At 38.9% G+C, this 24838-nt stretch overlaps 1 protein-coding gene across 2 annotated transcripts in view; it reads right to left on the reverse strand.

Annotated features, from left to right (window-relative positions):
- The window catches only part of LOC306658770 (ectonucleoside triphosphate diphosphohydrolase 1-like), a 102453-nt gene that overhangs the window by 42159 nt on the left and 35456 nt on the right, over positions 1–24838 (reverse strand). The window contains exon 2 of one of the 2 annotated variants that reach the window (XM_079136051.1): positions 4882–5009. The exons of the other annotated variant lie outside the window; for it this stretch is intronic. Within the exon in view, the coding sequence (XP_078992177.1) occupies positions 4882–5009 (128 nt within the window). The remainder of the gene's footprint in view (positions 1–4881; positions 5010–24838) is intronic. 2 annotated transcript variants of the gene reach the window in all.

The following is a 24838-nucleotide window of genomic DNA, read 5'->3' on the forward strand; positions in this document are numbered from 1 at the left end:
TACTACACATTTGACAGAAAGAAGGAATTCAACAGATAATTGCCAAATCATATGAATGAATGAGGTGGGGATAGAACTATACATTCCCTAAATTCCTTACAATCCTAAAAGAGGTTAACACTTATAATCTAATATAAAGAAGTGGTATTGGAATGGTTCTATACAACCCTCCAAACACCTTATAAGCCAGGGGAATGTTTCCCTCCAATATTCATGTTTGGAAACATAATCAGCCATGCAACAGTGTTGGGAGGCAGGGCCTACTGTGAGTATTTAGGATCTGAAAGCTCGGCTCCCATGACTGGATTAATGGCATTAATGACTTAGTGGAAGTGCATCTGCCTTCTGCTTCTTCACTTTTATAGAAGGAACAGTGTTTCTCCTTTCCTGTGGATATAGTATTTAAACTGCTATCTTGGAAAGAGACTCGGACCTTACAAGATACCAAACATGCTGGGGGCTTGATCTTGGACCTCTCACTCTCCAGATTAGTGAGAAAATTAATTTCTGTACTTTATAAATTACCTTGTCTGCAGCATTCTGTTAGAGCAACTCAAAATGAACTATAACAGCAGGCAACACAGGCAACAGTGTGATCACTAATTTTACACCTTCCTTTAGACATATTGTTTCTTTAAATATTTTCTTCAAAGTTCCTGAGCTGTAACAATAACTTCATCCACCTCATCAGTCTGGCTTAGTGAGACTGGTTTATAAACAAATCTTATCCTTTGAATGTGACTTTAGTATTCTATAAACAAATTAGAGATGCAAGCAGGGCCTATAAACGTTTACAGATCATTTTCTTCCTTTCTCTTTTCTCTTTGTATTTAAATGAGTTGCTAGCTCTTTAATATAAACTACTCCTTTGCTTTGTCATTTGTTTTATAAACAGTGGTAAAATACATGTAAACAAAAAATTCAGCATTTTAACCATTTTTAAATATACAGTTCTATGATATTAAGTACATTCACATTGTTCTAAAACTGTCACCATAATCCATTACCAGGTGTTATTTTTTAATGCAGATGTTAAAGCCTAGTAGAATAAAATTAATATATGTATTTTCAAAGACCATTTGAAAAGCAAAAGAAATACTTCCAAATTCTTAATAAAAACATAAAATCAGAAATGCTAATCAAAGAGTAGCACTTTAGTTCATTTTGGAAAAAAAAAAAAAAAGGCATGAGGAAGAGCAATTGCCTTTTAGCAGCAGTCAGAACACCTGTGGAGTACTAGCTCAGTAACCCTACCACGCTAACAGCTTGAGTTCTTTCATAGATTACATTTGCAGTAAAGCAATGTTGACATTTGGTTTCAACTGAGGGCTTGATGTGCTGAGCACTCTGAAAAGCCATTCACATGTTTTATCCCACTTAATGTCCACAACCATCCTCCAAGTAGGTACTGTTATTATCTCTACATTGGGGAAAACTGAGGCTGAGAGGGAGGAATTTAATTACCCAAAATCTCAACTACAAAGTAGTAGAGCTGGAAATGAAAACAGTCCAGTCATTGAGGCTCTATTCCATGAAAGTGGCAACTTTTAATGAAGGTATGTGATTCCATATTGGCCAGCCTGTGTGACAAAATGTGGAATGTTCGTGCTGATGTGACAGTGCACTAACTGTAACTGCCAGTATGCAGTGTGGAGCAGGCAATTAAGTAGGTGCCCAGGCCCTGAGAAGGCGCTGGGGGTGGAGTGGGTGGCCAGGATCTCTAGAGGATCCAGAAACAGGGGTCTGCTTCCCACACTGATGCCCCCTGCAGTAAGACAGGCCCTGTGCTCCACACATCCAAGAAGGGAGCAGTTTCATCTATTCAAGATGTTCACTTTACCCACCGAGTCAACAAATTTCTTCGGAGAAACCACCCAACTCATATGTGTTGTTCTTTGTAACTGAACATTTATTTTGTGATTGTTTGATTAATGATTATTTCCCTCACTAGACTAGAAAGTATGGACTTTGCCAATCTTGTTCATTACTATAGCTCTCAAACCGAAAATATAGCAGATATTCAAAGACTTTTTGTTAAATCAACGAACAAAAAAATGTGAAGACAAATGAGACCTAGGCCTGTCTTCAATACCTTCACACCCTAGCAGTAGCTGGGCAAATAAAAACATCAGTACAACGAGGAGTTGTGGCAGTGCTGTGCCAGATGTGTCCCAGGCATGAGGCCACCACTTCCCCTGCAAGGCTGAAGCCAGACAGGGTCAGCAGATATAACAACACTGGATCATCAGCACAAAACAAATAGTCCAGATCCAAATGTACAAATAAGTGTTATTTTTTTAAGTGGTAATTTGTAGAAGCAAAAACAGCCTTCTTATCTCTGGATTCCACATCCATGGATCCAATCAACTGAGGAACAAAAATATTCAGAAAGGCCAGATTATAATTCCAGCAGCTCAGGAGGCTGAGGTAGGAGGACCACCAGTTGAAAGCCAGCCTCAGCAACCTAGTGAAGCCCAAAGCAGCTCAGTGAGACCCTGTTTCTAAATTACATATGAAAAAGTACTACGAATGTGGCACAGTGGTTGAGATCCCCTGAGTTCAATTTCCATACCAAAACAAATTTTTTTTTCAGAAAAAAATTCCATCTATACTGAACATGTACAGACTACTTTTCCTGTCTTTATTCGCTGAACAACACAGTATAACCACTGCTTATACAATTTACATTGTATAAGACATATAAGAAATCTAGAGATGATTTAAAGTATGTTGGAGGATGTACAGCCATTTTATGCAAATAATACCCCATTTTATATAAAGGACTTGAGCATCCACAGATTTAGGAATCTGTGGGGCAGTCCTGGAACCAGTCCCTCAGAGATACTGAGAGACAACTGTACATTATTCCAACCAGCTACATAAAATACTTCAGTAGCCATGATATCTGGGATGATCCTTGGTACTAGTTTACAAATCACACAATAAAAAATATTTTGTTTTTTCCCTTATTTTAGATTTTATACAACATTTTATCACATACCTTATTCAACTTAATGGTTTCACAGATATTTCAAAGAGTTTACTCTAAATTGCAATGTCCAATAGAACTTTCTGCAGTGACGTACTACAGTCTGCATTGTCCAGTTTTTTTCCCCTCGTATGTGGCAGAAATCACTAAAATTACTATACGACTTCAACAGTTGGCTAGTCTTCATACATCAAATTATCTTTGTGTGAAATCAGTGGTATTACATGAAGATTCATTTCAATGCCAGTGCCCGCTCTTCAAATACCCATACCTTGGACTGAAAGTATGCCAAAGCCCTTGTTCCATTTGCCAGGCCAACATACCAACAGAAGCACAATGGCCTTGAAGACCAGAGTGAATGAAGGAAAGTCATCCATGACCACAAGTATTCACTGGGAGCACAGAGCCCCAGTCTGTCATGGATTTTGCCTTCTAGGCAGTCTTTCTCTCCAGTGATGCATTACTGAACATGCTAAAAGGTCAAATTGAGAAGGCAACCATGCTTTTTTGGAGCTGGTAAACAAATAGCAGAACCAAGATGTCATGAGGCTTCAACTGTGAGTGAGGTTTTGCCAAGAAACCCAGTATCACTCAATATTAAAAGGCAAGAGACCATGGGCTGTGAGATAGCCTCAGCCTTCTGTCCAGACAAAGCAGCTGCTGTACACAACCCATTGGGGCGAACTTGTGTGACAAAAGGACACCAGTGTAACACCCACTGCTCTTCTACACCACAAGAGCTTTGGGTGGGACGCCTAAGTTTCAGAAGGCTGGCATGTGCATCCAGCCAGCCAGCCTCACAGGTCATCACCTTAAGTACCAGAGAAAGTACTTCAACACATACATTCAAGGACCTGGGCAGTCAAATGAACCTCTGGATCTGTCACTGCCATGTGCACATGTGTGCGTTGTTTGTTAGTATGTTTGTATCAAGCTGGGCCTTTATAGATTTGTTTACTGTCATTTCAGTGCAAATTTGAAGTGGTGTATTTGCAATACAGATATAAATTTACTACATGATTTTAATGAACAGATTAAATAGTGAACATATTAAAACATATTTGGGAAATATTCACATCCAAAACTTTAATGATCTGAAAAGGAAGCAGAAATACAACACAGAATGTTATTGACCTAATGATTTTAATGACATTAACTAACTCTTTAAATGTAGAAATTTCACAAGAAAATTTCCCAAGAATTCATTTTTATTTTTTATTTTTACAGACTGCATTTTGATTCATTTTTAAAGACGGTTTGACACATGCATACATCCTCTCACCTTTTTGTATTAATTTTCCTGTTTTCTATAATATTTTTGAAGATAATAAACACACCCTCTCTATAATCCTTGGCTTCTGATGTGCTTTATATGGAGTTAATAAATTTTATTGTTATAGTGATAATATTGTTATCACTATAGTGATAATATATTGTTATAGTGATAATAACAGTGTAAAAAGAACAGAGTGCAGTGTTGTGATTGACCTATGATGAAAAATGAGTAAGAAGTAGAGATAGTACTACACCATAGAATATGAGCATGGTACAACAAACGCATGGATGAGGTTAATGAAGTATTCATCTGTGTACTAGCATTGACCAACTGAGTTGGTGATCAATCATAAAGGCAATTATCTTCCCACTGCTAATTTAGTCAAGGAATTTTTTCTTAAAGAATGAGCATCTGTTTCCATTTTACTTCCCTAATCCAATGGATTTTGACTTGTTCCTGGGTTTCCAGATCCTAAATTCCTCCTGTATGTTCTAATTTATCCTCACATCCCCTTCCACACCCCACTCAGGGCCCTACTGTCTTCTCTTTCTCCGTCTGTTTCTCTCTCTCCCCACCCCACTACCCCCACACACAAACACACATGGATTTGACTTGCCTTAACATTTTGTGGCAATGGTTTGTTCTGGGAAATCCCCACAGCGATCAAAGCTATCACGGCTATGACACAGGAGAAGCCAAGGATGACTAGAATGTTTCTGGTGCAAAATCTCTTTGCATTAGAATCTAAAACCAAAATCAGAAGAGAAAATATCAATATTAAATCAATAAACAATGATTTTATTCACTTTTCTGTCTGGTCTTTTGATGGTTATCAGAAGACACCAGAGACATTAAAAAAGGAGAAAAAGCCTATTTTTAGCCATGAGGTACTTGAAAACTAACTGAGAAATAATCCATGCACACATATACGTGTCTGTATTGTGACAAGGGCCAAGACCGAGGTAGTTGTTATGAAACAGAGAATGGAGAAAACTAGGTCAATGATCAGATATGGTACAAGGAGAGGGAAGAGTCTCAAATTGGCAGTTTAATAGTCCCTATGTGTCTATCAAAATACAAGTGACAACAAAAAACAAGGATAGACCTCATTTAAAAAGTTTATCACAAAATGTTTAATATCTTCAAAATATTAACTATATATCACCATCAAATTCCACCTCTCCATGACATTTCCCAGCTTGACATGCCCTTTGCATTTCAACCACCCTTTGACGGCAAGCAATCAGTAATGACCTAGAGGCTGAGGAGTTCTGAACATTTTGGACCACCATTCACCTTATTTACTGTGTTCTTAATCTTATCCTATCAAGAGACAAAAAATAAAAAGTTCCAAGAGAAGAATAATATAAAAGTTAATGGGATATAAACAGATCAGTTAGAGAAAGTGAATAGAAAATGGTATGGTTGTACCATTCCTTCCATTATGGCAATTTAACTTCCTCCCTCAACTCCCCAAACTATACTTCAATTTTGTTCTTAGGCTTTGGGGAAGGATGTGATAAAAAAATAAATAAATAAAGAAGCATATGCAAATGAGATGGGTTCTCCAGAACAGTCTGCACTTCTCTAAGGACAGGGTGGGATCCAGACAGCTGAATAAGGAGCCCAAGTTTCTTTCTACCCTTTCTCTCTTGGTGAGCAGCAGCTGTCTGGACACTGAAATGGGAATTCTCCCTCATACTCTTGAGAAGAAACTTGGACTTAATCCAAAGATCTGTAACTGTATGGGTCTCTGGTCTGCATTAATCCCCAGAATCCTTAACAAGTCTTTACCCACCAGTTCCAACACTACAAAACATAGGATAAAAAGTTTTACAAACATCATTATCTACTGCTTCCAAACAAGGCACAGCACTTCTCCCTTACCCCAGTTCCCAAAAGAACTTCCCTTTTGTTCACATACCTGCCTCTCCCCCAAGGTCAGGCATGGACCTGATCAGTCTGAGTAATCTCATTCCCTCACCAGTGATTGGTTCCACAATGGGTATGTTACTAATTATGACCATGAGAACCTGGAAGGACTCTGCTGGGGCAAGTGGGGGTGGGTGGGGGTGGAGAGGAAGTGTTTCTCTTCTTTCCATTGTCCTGGCTGGGTGGAATACTATGTAATGACAGCAGTGGAGGAAAATGAAAGAACCTGAGCCCGCATGGCATGTAAGGCTGAAAATCAACAACCTTGAACCCATCCTCCCATAAGACAGAATCTGAATTACTAGAAGCCAAAACACCCTGTTAGAACTGGTGTGGCAGAAATGTCCTCTTCGATGTCAAGGTTCTGGGATCTGGAAAAAGTACCCTAAATATTCCCCAACTTAATTCCTTAAGCTGCGATATAGTGATATAGACAAAGAGAGCTCTAACAAACATGTGCTTTAGGTGAACAATGTGCAGCAGGTTTTAGCATTGTTTCTCCTATAACAGAATTTTGAATGCTTCATTCCCTCTCAAGCATTCAAAAAGTTCTACCTAGTAAGTTTTTATTTTTGTAAAAGACAGTTGTGTTATCTCATTTGCCTTCCAAGTCTACTCAGGCATTATTCTTATCATCCAAATTACTACAGTGAAAAAGACTGACAAGGTCTCTGCTCTTGGGAGTTTATACTCCAGTTAGGGAGACAGATAAACCTGAAAAGGAACACCTAAGTAAGTGACTACAGGTCATGATAGACCCTAAGAAGAGATTAAAACCAAGGAATGTGATAAAGTGAATGCAGCCGAGTTGGGTGGGAGGGAAGGTATTAGGTTGAGAGTCAAGGAAACTTCTCTGTGATGGTGACATTTGAGCTGAAGACTGGATGAGCAGGAATAAGGAACAGGGAACAACAACTGCAAAAGCCCTGAGGCAGGGGCCAGTTTGATGTAGCTTTAATTGTTTCTTATTAGCAAATTGATTATTTGCTAACTTCTTATTTTCACTGACCAGTTGCATATACATGTTTCCACATTTGCTCAGATTTTGTAAGGTTGTCCACACTATTAGGATATATTAAACTTTTCATCACATACTTATTTCATATTCAAGATCTAAGAAATTAAATCAGAGAGAAAGTTTAGGAATTTTCCATCCATGATTTTCAAAAGTTGTAGTACCAAAGAAAAAACCCAATGACTAAGTTTGTTTTCCACATAACCAGCCAGATTACCCAGAGAGGAGTAACCGAAATGCTGTCTTTCATGGGTCGCGTGGCAGCAGTTTTCACAGGCAAGAAGCCAGACCCTTTTCAGAAAAGTGGTGCTAGACATCAAGATCCAATTGACAAGGTGGGATGTGCTCCTAGAAGGAACCACTGGGCTGGGGAGTGGCTGAGTGGTAGAGTGCTTGCCTAGCATGTGCAAGGCCTCAGGTTCAGTCCCCAGCCACACACACACATACACACACACACACACACACACACACGCGCACACACACTACTCTGGTCACTGTGCCCTTTTCTTAGGCCCCTAGAAATTCTTCAGATCTGCCAACTGATACAGTTAAGTTCTACTACAGAAAATTCACATTAACTGTCTTGCCCCTGAAAAGCCCTCCATTTGTGTTTTGGATAATCAAAATACGATTTCTATCAGACAATGAAAAATGGTATTTCAGAAAATACCTTCAAGAAACAATTTCACCAAAAATATCCAAAACCCATAGTGCTACAGGTTTTTCCTTTGAATTGGCTCACTATACTAGATAATTCAGTTTCCCTCCCCTTCCCGTTTTCCTCTCATGGGACAAGTGAGAGGATTTTTCTGTTCAAAGCGAGAGAGTCAGGCAATAACTTCAACTCCTCTTTGACAGACAAAACTTAAAGAAACCCAAACAGGTTTCTCTCACAGACCTGGACTAAATTCAAGACAACTGGCTGTGACAGGAAAAAGAAAAACTGGTTCTTTTGATTCTTATAGAAAAATCCATCATGAAGTCCAGGTAGATTCCCATTACAGCGAAACTCAAAATTATTTCATTGCATCCTTAGTCAAAATCTTGCTGTACAGAGAAATCTAGCATGACTTCTTCAAGATATCAAAAACATAATATCTTAAAACTTGTCTTCATTAATAAACATCTTTGTAATGCTGACAGATGGCGAGTTTCAGACAAAAGCAACAAAAATTCAGTTCCGCAGATCCAATGCAACTGACTAGATCCAAATGGTTTCCAACTTCCGATGGGCCACATGCAGACCATAGAGAACAAAGCAGTAAGTGTACATGAGCACTGGCAAGTAAACACCAGAGAAGACTGTGGTCCTTCCTGTGGTCACACAGCCCAGTGACAGCTCCATGGCCAAAGCTCAGGGGAACTGGTCCTAATATGGCCTTGCCTTCCTCCTCCTGGGCAGGAGGCCAGTGTGGCCAGAAGGGTAAAGAGAGGGAGAGTAGTAAACAATGGTCAGAGAGGTAGTAGGCCTTGCTCATAGGGCTTTGAAGGTCCCAGTGAAGATGTGAACTTATTTTGATTGATAATACTTATTCTAGAGAATTTGTATAATCTATGTTCAGCAACTTTGAATAAGAAACCACATCATGGGCTACTGAAATCACTGGAAAGTAACCAAGTAGATTTGTAGGACATCATACCCCTGCTTCTTTTGGTAATGAGGTACTAAGGTTAGTCCCCATGAGGTCAGGTCATAGAATGATCACACAGCCAATAGTCAAGAGTCAGAGAGAGTTTGCTAAGAACAAGGCCAGGGAGACACATCCAGGAGGGTTAAACACCATAATGTGGGACAATCATGGCAATACCTTCTCAACTTTCTAGTGGTTCACCACTGGGAGTATATCCTGAAGGAACATTATCAGGAAAGGTCACTAAGCCAATAGTCACCAGGATCCATCAGCAGAAAGCCCAACTACAAAGACTTCTGGTGCATGGTTAAGGCTGCAGCAGAGTCCAGACAAGCTTACTGTCATGGTTTAGATCAGGTGTCTCCAAAAAGCTCATGTATTAGACAATGCGAGAAAGTTTAGAGGTAAAATGATTGGGTTAAGAGAATTTTGGTCTAATCAGTGTGTTAATCCATTGGTATGGATTAATTGCATAGTAATTGTATGCAAAGAGGAAGTGGCTGGAGGAGGTGAAAGCATGTCTTTGGGGTTTATATTTTGTCCCTGGTGAGCAGAGCTGTCTCTGCTTCCTAGAGGCCACGTCATACACTACTTTCTCTGTCATGCCCTTCCACCATGATGTTCTACCTCACCTCAGTCCCAGAGCTTTAGAGTCTGCTATCTATGGACTGAGGCCTCTGAAACCCTGAGCCCCAAATAAACTTCCTCCTCTCTTGTTCTTATAGGTCTTCTGGTAATGGCGACAAAAAAGCTGACCTTTTTGTCAGCTGAAACACTCACCTTTTTGGTAAGTCTCTAATTTCTCATGTGCAAAATGAGAGTCATGATAGTATTCCCTGCATATGGTCGCTATGTAAGATTCAGTGAGCTAACAATACTTAAAGAGCTCTTTACTGTAGTACTGATTCTACTCTTAGCACTTTAAATAATAGTGTATCTACCTCAAAAGATGATGATGAGGGTTAAGTGAATTTAACCCTAGCCATAATCCTCAGGGACTACAGCTAATTTAACTCACTTCAAGTCTATGAAGTAGAGGTATGATTACCAGCTGTGAACATCTGCATCAGTTTTCTAGGCCTGCCTCAATGAATCACCACAAACAGGTGGCTTAAACACCAGAGATATATTCTCACAATTTTGGTAGCCAGAGCGCAAAACCAAGGTGTTGGCAGGACAATGCTCCCTTTGAAAGCTCTGGAGGATTCTTTTCTTGCAGTTTTGAGCTTGTGGGGACTCTCGGCACTCCTTGACTTTTGGCTGCCTCACTGCAGTCTCTGCCTCTTTCTTCATGGCCTTTCCCCTTATGTCTCTTTGTGTCAAATTTCCTTCTCTTTTCAACAAACATCAATCATTGGCCCACTTTAAATCCAGGATGATCTCATCTTAAGATTTTTAACTTAAATATATCTACAAAGACCCTATTTCCAAATGAGATCATCATTATCATCACTTTATAGATGAGAGAAAACTGTGTCGCAGAGAAGTTGAATAACTTCTCCAAAGTTACACTTATATAAATGTTGGGCTAGGAATTAAACAGGCATCCTGGCTCCAGAGTCCAGGCTTTAACCACCATACTACCCTACACTGACTCTGAGTCTTATACAGTACTTGGGGCATAGTACCATATGTAGTAGCCAGTTCCATCTTCCACAAATGAAAAGTGACTGGCATTGAGGATCTGGCTGAGGGGTGGTCTAGAATGTTCTCACCAGTGATACCATCAATGTTATACCTTATATCATGGAGTGTTTGATTTCTGATAGTCAGAAGCTTAGAGTCAAATAGAAGAAGGCTGGGATTGTGAGTCTTGGGAAAATTAAGGGACTTACATCTTATAAGTGGCAGAGGAGAGATCTGTTTCAACTCTTTCAACACACTCCATTGCCTTCATGTATGTCCTGCACTAGAGACATGTAGAAGTTACTCAGCTTCATTTCTTCTCAGCTGAGGAAAGATCTCATTCTATTTCACACCCCTTGTATTCCTTTAATTAATCTATCCAGAGTCAAGGTTAAGGATAAAACAGTTTAACTTAGTGGTGTTTTCCCTGCTTTTTTTTTTTAAGGAAAGTAGTGCAAATGTCAACAAAAACAAAAGCTGAAAATGAATGTCAGGGTCTCAATTATGACCAGTAAATTAAAGGACAAGAGTAAAAGATAGGAAAGGTGGACATAAGGTTAGGAGACACAGGCAAGAAAACAAAGAAAACACAGCCAGGGATTACAGGTGAAGGGGAGTGTCGGGTGAGAACAGGGAGAGAGGTAGAAATGCAATTGAATAAATAATCCACATTCTGTTCCACAGAGCTCTTGAACCAGAAAGCTCAGAGGAGTTAATGGCTTTCATTTATGATCATTTATTTCTAGACTTTGAAATTTCAATTACCTGGTTATTCTCTATTCACAGTTCTTTAGTTAGAAAAGGAGCACATTTATCTTAACATAGCCTAACTGATACTAAATGGACGCCTCAGAAATTCAGCTTTGGCTGGGAAGAGTTAGCTAGGGAACAACCAGAGGAGATGGGGCTTAGGTACAGAAAAAGCTCTTCCTGCAAATCAGATTCTACCAACCCCAGGATGCCTACCCTACAGTTCTTGTTTGGTATGCTCTTCTCAGATTATCAGCCAATTGGTTGTGTGTCACTATAAAAATGTTGATTATTGCAACATCCAAATACCAATAGAGGCTCTGTATATGAGAAATAAGGAAACAAAAGAGTTCTCCTCCCTCACTCTTCTCACTTCCTCCCATCACATCACCCACTCCTTTCACCCAGATCCCGTTGGCTTCCCCTGAATTCTTCTGCCCATAGATTGCACTGCACATAAAAGGCCTTTGTGGTCAGCAAGGAATCCCGTGTTTAAGCATAGGGCTGGCAGGGAGGAGGATCGTTTCCGGCAAAGTGATGTCACTGAGTCTGCAGACAGGAATTCCCTATGTTCCTGCCAAAAGGCATAACAATCTGGTGTATTGATGGTCTCTGAAATAAACACATTGCTTCTACTAAATGAATTTTCTTCCACATCTGAAATCGAAAAATTGTGCCCTGGGGACTCTACCCTTTCTTAGAGCAGTTGCATTTGTCAACGAGCTGTGTATATTTGCAGATAGTCAGAAAATCTGTAGTGTCTTGCATCACTAGTGTGGGGTGATAATGGAAACAGCATGAACTGACTCACTCAGATTGCCTAGCCTTATAGTCCCTTGTCTTCTACATCTTGCCTGCATAAATTCCTTCATTTCTATTTCCTAATTTTTATTTCCATGAGGTACAAAATTCAGAAACTACATGAAAAGATTCATGCAGAAAAAATACTATAAACAAAATAAAAGTGATAGAGAAAATGTTTTCAACAACTATAAAATATTTGGTTTCCTTAATATATGTCATTTAAAGTCATTAAGAAAATCATCAACCAACCAATAGAAAAACGAGCAAAGAATATGAATAGATAATTCAAAGAAAACAAATATTCTCAACACTTTAAATACATTGTAATTGCCCTTAGTTAAATAAATGTAAATGAAAAAAATAATGAGATACTTTTTATAAGAATAGCATTTTTAAAAGTTTTGATAAACATTTATTACACACTTATGAAAATGGCCAAATTTTACAAAACGTGGATAATATTGATTTTTGGTCAGGATGAAACTGAACTCTCACATATTGTATGGGGATTCAAAATGGTACAGCCGCTCTGGAAAACTGGCAGCTTGTTATGAAGTTAAAAATAGTTGGTCCTCCATATGTGGGTTCTGCGTCTGCAGTTTCAACCAACTGCAGATCAAAAGTATTTGGAATACTGAAATAGAAAAAGAAAAACAATGGGGAAAAAATTGCATCTATTCTAAATATATACAAACTTTTTTCCTTGTCATTATTCCCTAAAAGCACAGTATTACAACTAATTACATAACACTTACATTGGATTAAGTATGATAAGTAATCTAGAGATGATGCGAAGTATATGGGAGGATGTGCACAGGTTATATGCAAATACTATGCCATTTTATACTATCCATGGATTTTGGTATCTGCAGGGTGTGCTGAAATCAATTCCTGAAGGATACTGAAGGATAGCTACATATAAATATCAAATAACCAGGCAATTCCACACTTCAGTGTTTACATACATCCACATAAAAACCTGTACTTAAATATTTCTAACAGTGAAACAGAACCCCTTTGAAATTAAAGCAACTTCCTGATTTTCTGCATCTCTCCTTCTTCCTGCTGAGGACAGACATCAAGGAAGATGAGACTAACATGTTCTAAATCTGTGTGTGTGTGTGTGTGTGTGTGTGTGTGTGTGTGTGTGTGTCTACGTACGGATGCACTCTACTGACTGAGCTATCTCCCCAGCCCCCGGATGGATGGATGGATAAGAATTAGTTTTTGAAGAATGGGTCTGGGGTTCTGCTGTGGGAATATGTGTCAGAAGTTTCCAAAAACACTGCAGATTTCATGATCTGCTAGAACTTACAGGAATCAATATATCACCATACTAATGGCTATGATTTGCTACAATGAAAAGATATGAAGCAAAATCAGTAGCGAATAGACACATTGGACCAAGACTAGGGAAACCAGGCACAAGCTTCCAAGGGTCTTTTCCCCATGGAGTAACACACAGGACATGTTTAATTTCTCCAGAAATGTTGTGACATGTGTGAAAAGTCTATCAGGGAAGCTTACCAAGGATCCAATGTCTAGGACTTTCACTGAGGCCAGTACACACCAATATGTCAGACTCCCAGAAGGAAAGCAGATTCTCAGCACAAATCATACTGCTTGAAAATCAAGCACAACAAGCCAGCTCCATCAGTTCTGAGAATGTTAGGAACTCTCTAAAATCTAAGGTCCCAGACACCAGCTAAGAACCAACTGTGGGGCTGGGGAGATAGCTCAGTCGGTAGAGTGCTTGCCTCTCAAGCACAAGGCCCTGAGTTTGATTCCCAGCACCACAAAAACAAACACACAAACAAACAAACCAAAAAACAAACAAACAAAAAAAGAACCAACTGTGTTAGCAGGTCCCCTCCAAGGACAGCAGTCTCAGGCCTGCATGTCAACTCCCTTCTACAAAGAACAATACTTATGACCTTCCTTACCTTCCTCTCTCTGTTCTTTTTCCCTCTTATCTTTCCTTCCTCTTCCCTCCCTTCCTTCCTTAATTCCCCAAGCAATTTGAAATTCTTTTTTCCTTGTCCTTTTTTATTTTTATTTTTATTTTTTTGTACTTGGGAATAAACCCAGGGGCACTTTACCACTGGCCTACACCCCCGTCTTTTTTATTTTTACTTTTAAATTTTGGGACAGGATTTCAGTAAGTTGCTTAGGGCCTCAATAAATTGCTGAGGCAGCTTTGAACTTGCTATCCTTGAGCCACTGGAATTACAGGTATGCACCATTGCACCAGGCCCCAAGCAATTAAAAATTCTTAAGAGAAATTTGTGAAAATTCAAAGGCTTTGACTTGAAGAGGAAAATTTCACAGGGGGTTTTCAACTGTGCAATGGTGGTTTGCTGACTGCCCATTCTAGCACCCTGTCAGCCACGTTCCAATCTGATTAACTCAAGCAACCACCTCTGCGTCCTATTTAGTCATTCTATTCAGATCAATGTCATCCCATCTGTACTATTTGGGCAGAATTCAAAGCTTTATTTTGAGAGACACTTGGTACCTCCCCTCTGGCACCTCTGGTGTCATGTATCAGTATAAGAGGAAATGGTCTTCTAGATAAAGTCAAGCTTCCAAATGTCTAAGGTAACTTCATCACAGATCACCTAATATCTAAGCAGCTGGCTCTCAAACTTTCAACCCAGAGTATCTGCGCTTTATATAAATGAAACTCAATCTTAAATGGATTTGTATCTATTTCCTGTCAAGAATGTAACAGATTTGACTGATAATTCAGAGGAACAATATAAAAGTTACCTGAATTTTTTTCTGTACTCATTTGATGAGGAGGAAGGCAAAAGGGTGAGAGAAAATTCCCTTGACATCAGAGATAGGAGTGTCCTCCAAAAGCAAAACTAGAAAGACTAATGCATAACATATGAAAGTAGCTCCTACAAAAATGAGCCACTAGCCGGGCACAGTGGTACATGCCTGTAATCCCAGCAGCTCTGGAGGCTGAGACAGGAGGATCGTAAGTTCAATGCCAGCCTCAGCAACTTAGCAAGGCCCTAAGCAACTTCACAAGACCCTGTCTCAAAATAAAAAATAAAAAGGGCTGGGGATGTTGCTCAGTGGTTAAGCACCCCTGGGTTCAATCCCTGGTAAAATAAATAAATAAACCAACCAACAAACAAATAATTGCCCACACTTTAAAAAATCATGTTCAATCTTCTGGTTGAGTATTCCATCAAATCCATAATGTAATTAAGAAAGTAGTGTCCTTTTCAATATTATATCCTGAATGAAGAAAGGATATAGAAATATGGTTGGGGTGGGATCAGATGCATGGAATAAAAGGAATCTGTCAGTGGATCTCTAACAAGGTCTAAAGGAGAAGTTGCCTTGGACGATGGGCTTAAGTAACCCAATTCCCTGAAAGTTCTTTCTCCACAGTGATGAAGAACACCCCCTCTAAAATAATCAAATGAACTCCTCACCCTCTGATTTCATATCCACCAAGCTGTCTTGCCATATCAATTTTTCTATAAGCTAAACAACGAGCTGGTATTGTTAATAAATAAATGAGTATTGTGCCCTACACAGCCATCTTTTACACTTTGGGTTTCATGGGATTCTCATACTTTTATCACTGAAGTGTGATAGATGGTCCCTATAAAACCTAAGCTACCTACAGACTGTAGAGGCAATGGGAGCCCACAGGAATGGCATGGACGGCACAATCTGTTCCTGTTGCTCACACCCCCACTGCCTGCTTTCCCATTCACTCAGGCCTACTGAGGCAAGAGGGTGCAGCCAGACAAGGAAGCCAATTTGGGAGGGCCAGCACTGAATGATTCCCTATGCTTTCCTTCCTTTGGAATTCAGTAATGTTCTGAGGGCAGGGAAAAGTGACTCCACCTTGGTAAAAGCTCAAGATAACACACCAAGGGAAGCAAATATTATGGTATTAGGAAATGACTGCCAAAACAGTTGGGATTCTTTATGAAAATTCCTGAAAAAGACTGAGGAACATATGAATTGGAGAGGAAAATTTTACTCCACCTTTTCGGAAAGTCTTTGTTGCCACAGATTGACTTTTGGGAATGATGCCAGTGGAGCCATCCTTAGGGATGGAATAGCTAGCAAGGGCAATACTTGGATATCAAAAACAATACTGGATCCACACTGTATCTATTCTTTCAAGATGGGTGGGGCAAAGCCACATCCTCTTAGAGCTTTATACTCCACGTCTCTCACCATCACCTCTCCCCTTCTGGCGTCTCCAGGGTGCTTATCCCTGCCACATCACTTCTTATAACTTGACTTCCCATAACTTGATTTTTTTTTGGTTCTCCTCACACTGCGTACATTCCAAAACTCCACCTCCCTAGAGCCCACTCAATCCTAGACCCACTGTTCCCCTAAAGTTGCTCACCAATTATCTTCTAGTGCTAAATCCAATGGACACATTTCAGTGTTCACATCCCCTGTGGACTTCCTACTACTTAAAATCTCTCTTTTCTAGGCTCCATGACACTAGGCTCTTTTAATAACCTCCTAATTATCTGACCCCTACTTTGCTAACTCCTTTTTTAATTCCATACCCTTTAAATGTGGATGTTCCACAGCGTTCCATCTTGGGACCTTGCTTCATCTAATTCTCTCTATATGTATACATGTATGTTCCCAACTGAACAGTGACAACTCCCTTCTTTCTGTGAGAAAAACTCTCTAACCTTTATTTTCTTTGTTGGGAGGCACTGGGAATTGAATTCAGAGGCTCTACCACTGGGTTAGTTGCAGCCCCAATCCTTTGTTGTTGGCTTACTTTGGTTTTGTTTTTATTTGAGACAGGGTCTCACTAAGTTGCCAAAGCTAGACTTGAACTTGCAATCCTCCTGCCTCAGCCTCCCTGGTCACAGGGATTACAGATGTGTGCCACCATGCCCCACTAACTCTCATATTTATGGACATGATTCCCTGATCTGTATTTCTAGCCCAAGCCTTTCTCTTAAGCTCCAGATTCATAATGCCAGTCACCTATAGGATATATCTGCTTTGATATTCTATAGTCAAACTTACCATATTGAAAATTTAACTCCTTCCCCCACTAATCTTTCTGTTTAATCTGTTCAGTAAAGGCTACCCCCCCCCCCCCCCCGCATTTCCCTAGATTCCCTCTTCTACCTCCAAGTTTCCAAGTTCTGTTTTCTTCTATCCACTAAATATCTCTCAATTCCGTTCACCTTTCTCTATTTCTTACTTAGATTCCTACATGCTTTTTGGGTGCCCTCCCACCTCTATGCTCTTCCTCTTCAACCCATCCTTACTTTGAAGCTAGAGTGATCATCCTCCAAATGCAAACCTCATTATGTAGCCCTGCCACTGTGAAGTTCTCCAATGCTGCCCATGTCCCTGAAAATAAAAGTCAAACTCTAACAATAATTTTAAGGCCATGCTACTAGCCAGTCACAGAATCCAGGTGCATTTATTGTAATAATTTCTAAACTGGTGCTTCTTTGTCATATCCTTATGCTTTGCAAAATGTTCCTGCTTCTATCTTCTGCCTAAAACACTTCTTTCCTATCTTCTTTAGCTAAATCTCTTTAATGACAAAATTGAGGCTCAAGATAATCACACTGTATGTCATTGTTTCCAGGAAGTCTTCCTGAAGGCACTCTGACCCCTTCTCTAATGATGGATTCAATACCCTCCTTTACATCCCTCTCAGAGTACCCCTCCCACAGTGCTACAATAGTTCTTGACCTGGGTCAGTCTCCTTCATGAGATGGAACACTTTGAGAATTTTTCATCTATGCAGTACCCAGCAGAATGTCTAGCCTATAGCAGTGTTCCACATGTCTGTTGAATAAATAAATGATGAGATTGATTTGGATTTTTAGTACACAATGTTTTCCACCAAGGGTGGGGGATTTATTTGGCAATTTCAAATAGGTTTTACTTCTCAATTCCATGGTTCTATTTTTAGTGAGCTGCCAGGCAACCTTAACTTTAGTTTGCGTGTTTTGTCGGAAGCAAGGGGACAGATGTTTGGGCAGTAAATACCAAAACTGGATCCCAGAGTTTAGTCATAAACTCCATGGGATTTTTTTTTTCCACCGAATTAGCAAGAATAATAGACTCAAATGGCTTGCTTATAATTGAAGGAACACGCTTGGCTGCTCATTCCTTAGCTAAGATTGTTAATTCTCCATTGTATCTGTGAATCAGTCATTCTGATTAAGGAGAAGCAATATGATTAGGTAATAATGCCTCACCTAATTTAGCTACGTAATGATGTGAGGTGGAATATCACCTTGCTTCTTACTACCTATGTGACTTGAATAAGTTACTCAATCTTCCTAAATCTTCATTTTTATACTGAAATTTTAAAAACATAATTTAAATTGATGTGAAGATAATGAAATTTTATGAAAAAAGTGCTTATAGTTATCCTGCCCAGTCCAGCCCCATGGCCTGTTACTGACCATATGTGGGAAAGTCCTTTTATCAATCCAAGGATAGATATTAGTGACCTTTCAGCTGCCTCCTCGCCCTTTCAGCTTGGTGTCTCAGACACCTCAAACTTATTCTGCCCAAAGAGAATTCATGCTTCTCCCCTCCCAGACAAACCCGTTCCTCTCCAGCTTCCCACAGTTCAACATTCCTTTTGAACATCTCCACCCTTCACCCAGTTATCAAAGCCAAGAATGACAGTAGGTCCTCTATTCCTTCTTCGTCTTTGCCCTTCACATCCAAGCAACTCTGTCATTCAGCAAATGTTCCTGGGACCTTGTGCTAAGTTCTGGGATTCTATGTTCCAAAGACTCACGACACCCATGTATCCTTTTCCATCACTCTGCTGCCTTTAGTCCAACCACCACCTCCTTCCATTAGCAGATTCTTAGCTGGTTCTCTGTATCCACTCTTGACTCTTGACAATCTACTACCCCTGGACATGTTTTCATACCATGTCACAACTTCAATGTGAAACAAAATACAACATATTTAAAAATCCAACTCACACTATATAATTCCTTTTTATTTTGGTCTATATTAGTAGTTATAGACATTTTTATAGTGATATTCTTATTTTTCAATGACATTAATTAAGTGGACTGGGAAGTGCTTTGTTATTCTGATTCTATTTGATTTCACTATTTTCTGTTAGTTTTTCTCTCCTGTCACATGAACTATATCTTACCAAGTAAATGTCAACCCCACTCCCACCCCAAGCTCAGTGGTCCCAACTGAAGTTTCTTTACTTGCAGTTTTCTGTTCAGCCCCGTGTCAGAGGGCAGGCCCTGGAAAACACCTTCTTCAGACAGTTTCTCCAATCTAGTTCTCAACCATAAGCCTGCATCAGAATCATCTGGGAGGAGTGTTAAAACAGAAATTGCTGGACCCCTCAGAGTTTCTGATTTCATAAGTCTGAGGTAAAGCCAGACAACTTGCATTTTTCCCCTAAACATCTTTTTAGTTGTTGATGGACTTTTATTTTATTTATTTATATGCAGTGCTGAAAATCGAACCCAGTGCCTCACACATGCTGGGCAAGCACTCTACCACTGAGCTACAATCCCAGGCCAATAACTCACTTTTCTAATAAGGGACCAGGTGATATACTGCTGCTTTTGCAAGGCCTTTTTAAGGGTATGGTGAATGAAAACTTCCCAACTTATTCTTTATATTTTAAAGCACAACCATGAACTTTTCCCCTCATGTTTTCAAAGGGGTTTTTTTCTGTACTACTTTTGTAAACAACCAACATATCCCACCCATGCTTCTTCTTTTAGAAGAAGCAGTGTGAAGGTATGTAAGGGCCACATGCCTCTAGTCAATTCCTTTTTAGGCAACTCCCTCAGTCATTGCTAGCCTACTTTTTAAAAGTAGCCCTTGCTCACCATCCCTGAAGCCAGCTGGCTTAGTGAAATCATTTTGGGATTTCAGACAATGGTGGGAGACAGACTGAAATAGCAGGAAAGGAGTTGCCAGAAGCTCTTCAAAGAAACCAACTTCAAAATCACTTTAGGATGTTTCAACTGGGGTTAAGAGGGAGAAAGATGGAGTTAGGAATTCCAAGGCATCCCAAACAAAGTCCAAGACAAGCATCCTGGAAGGTCATTGGGCAAGCAAGCCAAGCCAACCACTGTGATCGGAATAAACAGCTAGAGTTAACATGACATTTTAGCCTGTGCAGTTTCCCTTTACAACCAAGTGATGCAGTCAGATGTATATAAACCTATCTTTACCTCTGCAAAGGAAGTCACTAGGAGAGAGAAAAAGCTTCCTGTGCTGCCCTTATATCAGAGCCTATGGAGCAATCTTAGGATGACCAACCATCTCACTTTACCCAGGACTGACCTAAATGTAACATTGCTAGTCTTGCATCCCAACAAACCTCTCAGTCCCAGAAAAAACAGAATAGAAACACTAGCTGTCAAGCAGACAAGTCCATCTTCCTCAATCACACGCTCTCTCCCCCTCATACCATTCCCAGTCAGTCTTACTTCTACACTCTACTATACTGGTACTTCTCTAAGCTGGGTTTGCTCCCAGTAAGCGCTGTCACTTTAAGTCTTTCTCTTAATTTTCTTTTCTCCAGAGCTCAGTTTTATGCCTGATTTCTCTGACATCATCAGCTTTCCACATTCTGACCTTGTAAATAGCCCATGAATGGTATTTTCTTTTTTCAAAATTGATAGGATCCTTAGAGAGTGCTCACTAGAGCAGTTTCCAGCACCAATTTCACAGGAGATTCAACTGTGGACTTTTCCCAATCCTACTCAGAGCAAATGCATCAGAATTTGTGAGAGTGGGGCCCAGGTATTGGTCATTTTCCACATCTCCAGGTGATTCTAGCGTATGGCAAGGCTGTGAACCTCACTTAGTTCAGTTCCTTCCAAGGGTCAAATCTGCTTCTACGGAACTCTCAGAAGATGGGTTTTAACCTCTGCAGTAAAAGTCTCCATAATGGAACACCATACATTTCACAGTAGTCCATCTTAGCCATTGATCAGACATCTGTCATTGTTTGGAAGCTCTTATCTCCACCCAAATTTAGTTTCATTCTAAGTTCCACCCACTGATCCTGCTCTAGGTTATGAAGTATTTTACTCTGTTCACTTCTTCTTCATTAAAATTTTTTTCTTAACCTCAAAGGTAGCCAGTATACAATCCTCACCCTCAAATCTCTTGTCACCCAGGCCAAACAATCCCAGTTTCATTAACCATTCCTCACATATCAGGATTTCAGATTTTATGAAACCCTAATTACCCTCCCACTACATGCCTTTCAGTTTGTTAATGTGCCTCTCAAAATACACTGCTCAAAACTGAAGATAATCCTGCATATATAGTGGAATTATGACATACCATCATCTGGAAACAAAACTTTAACATTTTTCTAATATGGCTAGTCATTTTAAATACTCAGATGAGAATTGTGATTCATAAAAACTTACAGATCTTTCCCCCATGAATTATTTCCAAATCAGGATTCTCACCCTGTTTATCACTTAAATGTCAACCTTATGGTTTCAGGACATCTTTCCAGCCTGTTGGTAATTAATACCTTTATATAATACTTTGTGGTCTCACTAAAGGCAATGTATTATTGGCAAATTTACTAAGAATACTTTCTAGGTTTTCATCTAAATCACTGATAAAACGGTCCACAGAAGACAGTGAAAATGATTTGATCATCGTTTGTGCTAGAACCAATACTCTCAGTTCATTCTACACAATCCATATTTCTCCAACTCCTCGCTAAGCATAGCATGAAAGATTTTGCTATTCATATTTCTCATATTGAAATATTTTAAATACAAGTTTAATATATTTGTGATTTCCTTAAAATATTCCAAAACTAATAATAACTATGCATGGTGGGAGAAGGACTGACAGAAGAAATAAAAAAAAATCTCAGGATACTGACAATCATTGAAAGATGGGTAATGGGTACACAGAAGTTTATCATACTATTCTCTCTTGTTCTTAATTGAAAATTTTTTCTTTCTTTTTTAGTTTTGTTTTGTTCTGGTACCTGCACTGAACCCAGGAGTACTTTACCACTGAGCTACATCTGCAGCCATTTTTTTTTTTTTAATTTTGAGACAGGGTCTTACTAAGCTGCTTAGGATCTTGCTAAATTGTTAAGGCTGGCCTCAAACCTGTGATCCTCCTGCCTTAGCCTCCCAGGTCACTGGGATTACAAACATGTACCAACCACTATGCCTGGTTTCTTGTTTGAAAAAAATTTATAACCAAAAAAAATTTAAATCTCTTGCTGAAGTAAAATATACTATTTCCATGAATTTGAAAGACTACTGAATTTCTTAAGCCTACTCCTTCATATCTTCCAAACTGTGGTTACTAGTTGATTTAGTAAATCCCTGACAGTTTCTAGTGATTGGGGTTTTATTGTCTAGTTGGTAACAAATCTTCCACATTTATTTTAATGTGTTGCCAAGTATAAACCTCACAAGGAGTTTTCTGAGTCTATACCCTTTCATCTTTAAGATTCAAATTATCAATTCTGAGAATTTAATCTATGTAAAGTTCCTTAAACTCCCTTAGAAAAGTCAAGAGCTCTCTTAATTACTTCTCAAAGTTTCAATGATTTCTTAATTATGCATGCTTACTTTGTACTCACTGAAATACATTTTCCTAAGTGAAAGAAAATTAATTCCAACTTCTTTGCATCTTTTATTATCATAGTACATCCCTCTTCCTGTTCATGCAATGAACCATAACCAAAACAACTTGTTATCTTTAGCATTTTTTCTTGCATACCTCATCTCCAAAGGATAATTTAGCCTGAGTGATACCTTTGAAAGAATTCTTCTGGCTTTTAAACATTTTTCTCAGTTGTTTGCCATCACCTTTCACTATTGTACAAATCTTGGGGGAAAACAGTTTACTAAAATTCATGGTGACTGCTACAGTTTGATTTGATTTATTCTCAAGGATCCACGCATGGGGAGCTTGGCCTGTAGTATGGTGATGTGGGAACTATTGGAATCTTTGACAGCTGGGGCCTGTGGGAGGTCCTTAGCTTACTGGGGTTCCTATTCTTGGAGAGTATTAAGGTAGTTTTCATGGGAGAGTTGTTATAAAAGCCTGGTCCTGATCCATCCAATTCTTTGATTTGTATATGGAAATGTTATCATTTGCTTCCACATGTCTTCCCACCATTGTATTCCAACATGAAGTGACACAGCTGAGAAGGACCTCAGCTGAACTGAGCTAATACAGTTGCCATGCCCTTGAACCTACAAAACATAAACATACCTTTTTCTGAATAAAGTTTGCCACATCAGGCATTTCAGTATACCAATGAAAAGCTGACTAATACAGTCACAATAGAAATTCTAGAAAATAAAACCATATATAAAAATTAAACTTATTTCTGGGCACCTCATCAAAGTCCCTCTAATCAAATAAGTGTTTTAAATGCTTTTAACATATACCTTAAGATTATCAATGAGTATACAATCCAGTTTCTAATCTAGTTATTTCTTTTTAGACTCTTATCTTTTTCTAAGTCATAATCTTTTTAGCAAATCTGAACATGAGAGTTTACCTATCTTTTCTTTTTTTTTTTTTAGTTCCTAAATCTGCTTTCTTCAAAATTCAGGCCACGTGTTTGGTTACACTATGTTTATTTCCTTTAGGATTAGGAATGTCTAAATGAACTAGTAACTTCTACATTTCAAACCATATCTTTCTTTTGAATTAATATTAAATCAAGAAAGAAGGGCAATAATATCTTCCTCTAACTCTGCAGAGAGTCAAGGATTTTTTTTTCCATTTTCTACCTTTAGAAAATTAAATTTACAATCAATATCCAGATAAAGTTACTAAGATTCACAATATTCATAACTGAAAGTAGTCTCAGAGTAATGGAAGAAAGTGCTATCAACATCTATTGTGAGCTTTTGTGTGCCAGGTTCTGTACCATGCACTTCACATAATTTTCTTCATTTAATAATCCCAGGGTCCTCTACACAAATCATGTAGGTTAAATACTATCCACAAGACCAAAATGGGAAAATAACTTTGAAATAATAATAATCTTCGTAATCAGCGTGCAAAATTTCCTTTAGTTAAAATACACCTTGGAAGTCTATTTTGTTTCTCTCTCAGCTTTGAAATTTGCAAAAGAAACACTGCATCTAGAGCATTCACTTGACTGGGTGCTTTACCTTATACAATAATCCTTTTCACTTTGTATTTTCGCCCAAAGCCCTCAACAGAGCTGCCAAATTCCTGCTTCTGTATTTTCATGCAAACAATGTTTTTAAATACAAACAATGTCTCCTAAAACATCTGTATCTTTGAATAAAAAACAGGTTTCACTGTCTTCTACCAATTAGGAGGCCCATCCTTCTACATCCTTTATGAAGCACAGAGCTTCATGTTTACATAGGCTACAAGAAACATGTCTATTTTAATAGATCAAAGCTTGGTTTGAGAAACATGAAGATGATCAAAGGTTGGAACACCACAGTGATCAAATTTCTCTACAAGTTGTATCAATGAACCAAAGATATATTTTCCCTTTTTCTCTCTCTGCTTTGTTTCCTGGAATTTAATACATCTTTTTATGTTTCACTGGAAGATACCAAAATCTACAAAGTCCATAGTCTATCACATTTCTATGTATCACCTAAATGCCAGTACTTTACTATCTAAATTGAAAAAGGAGGAGGAGGAGGAGGAGGAAGAGGAGGAAGAGGAGAACAGGAGGAAGAAAATCCCAACCTAGAAGTTACTAACTCTGGAATGAATCTTTAATCACTTTATCCATCTTTGTGTCTTCAGTTGTAAAATGAGGATTAATGATAATACCTACTTGACAG

Source organism: Sciurus vulgaris, assembly GCF_902686455.1.
Source record: "Sciurus vulgaris genome assembly, chromosome: 4".
NCBI classification, from domain to species: Eukaryota; Metazoa; Chordata; class Mammalia; order Rodentia; family Sciuridae; genus Sciurus; species Sciurus vulgaris.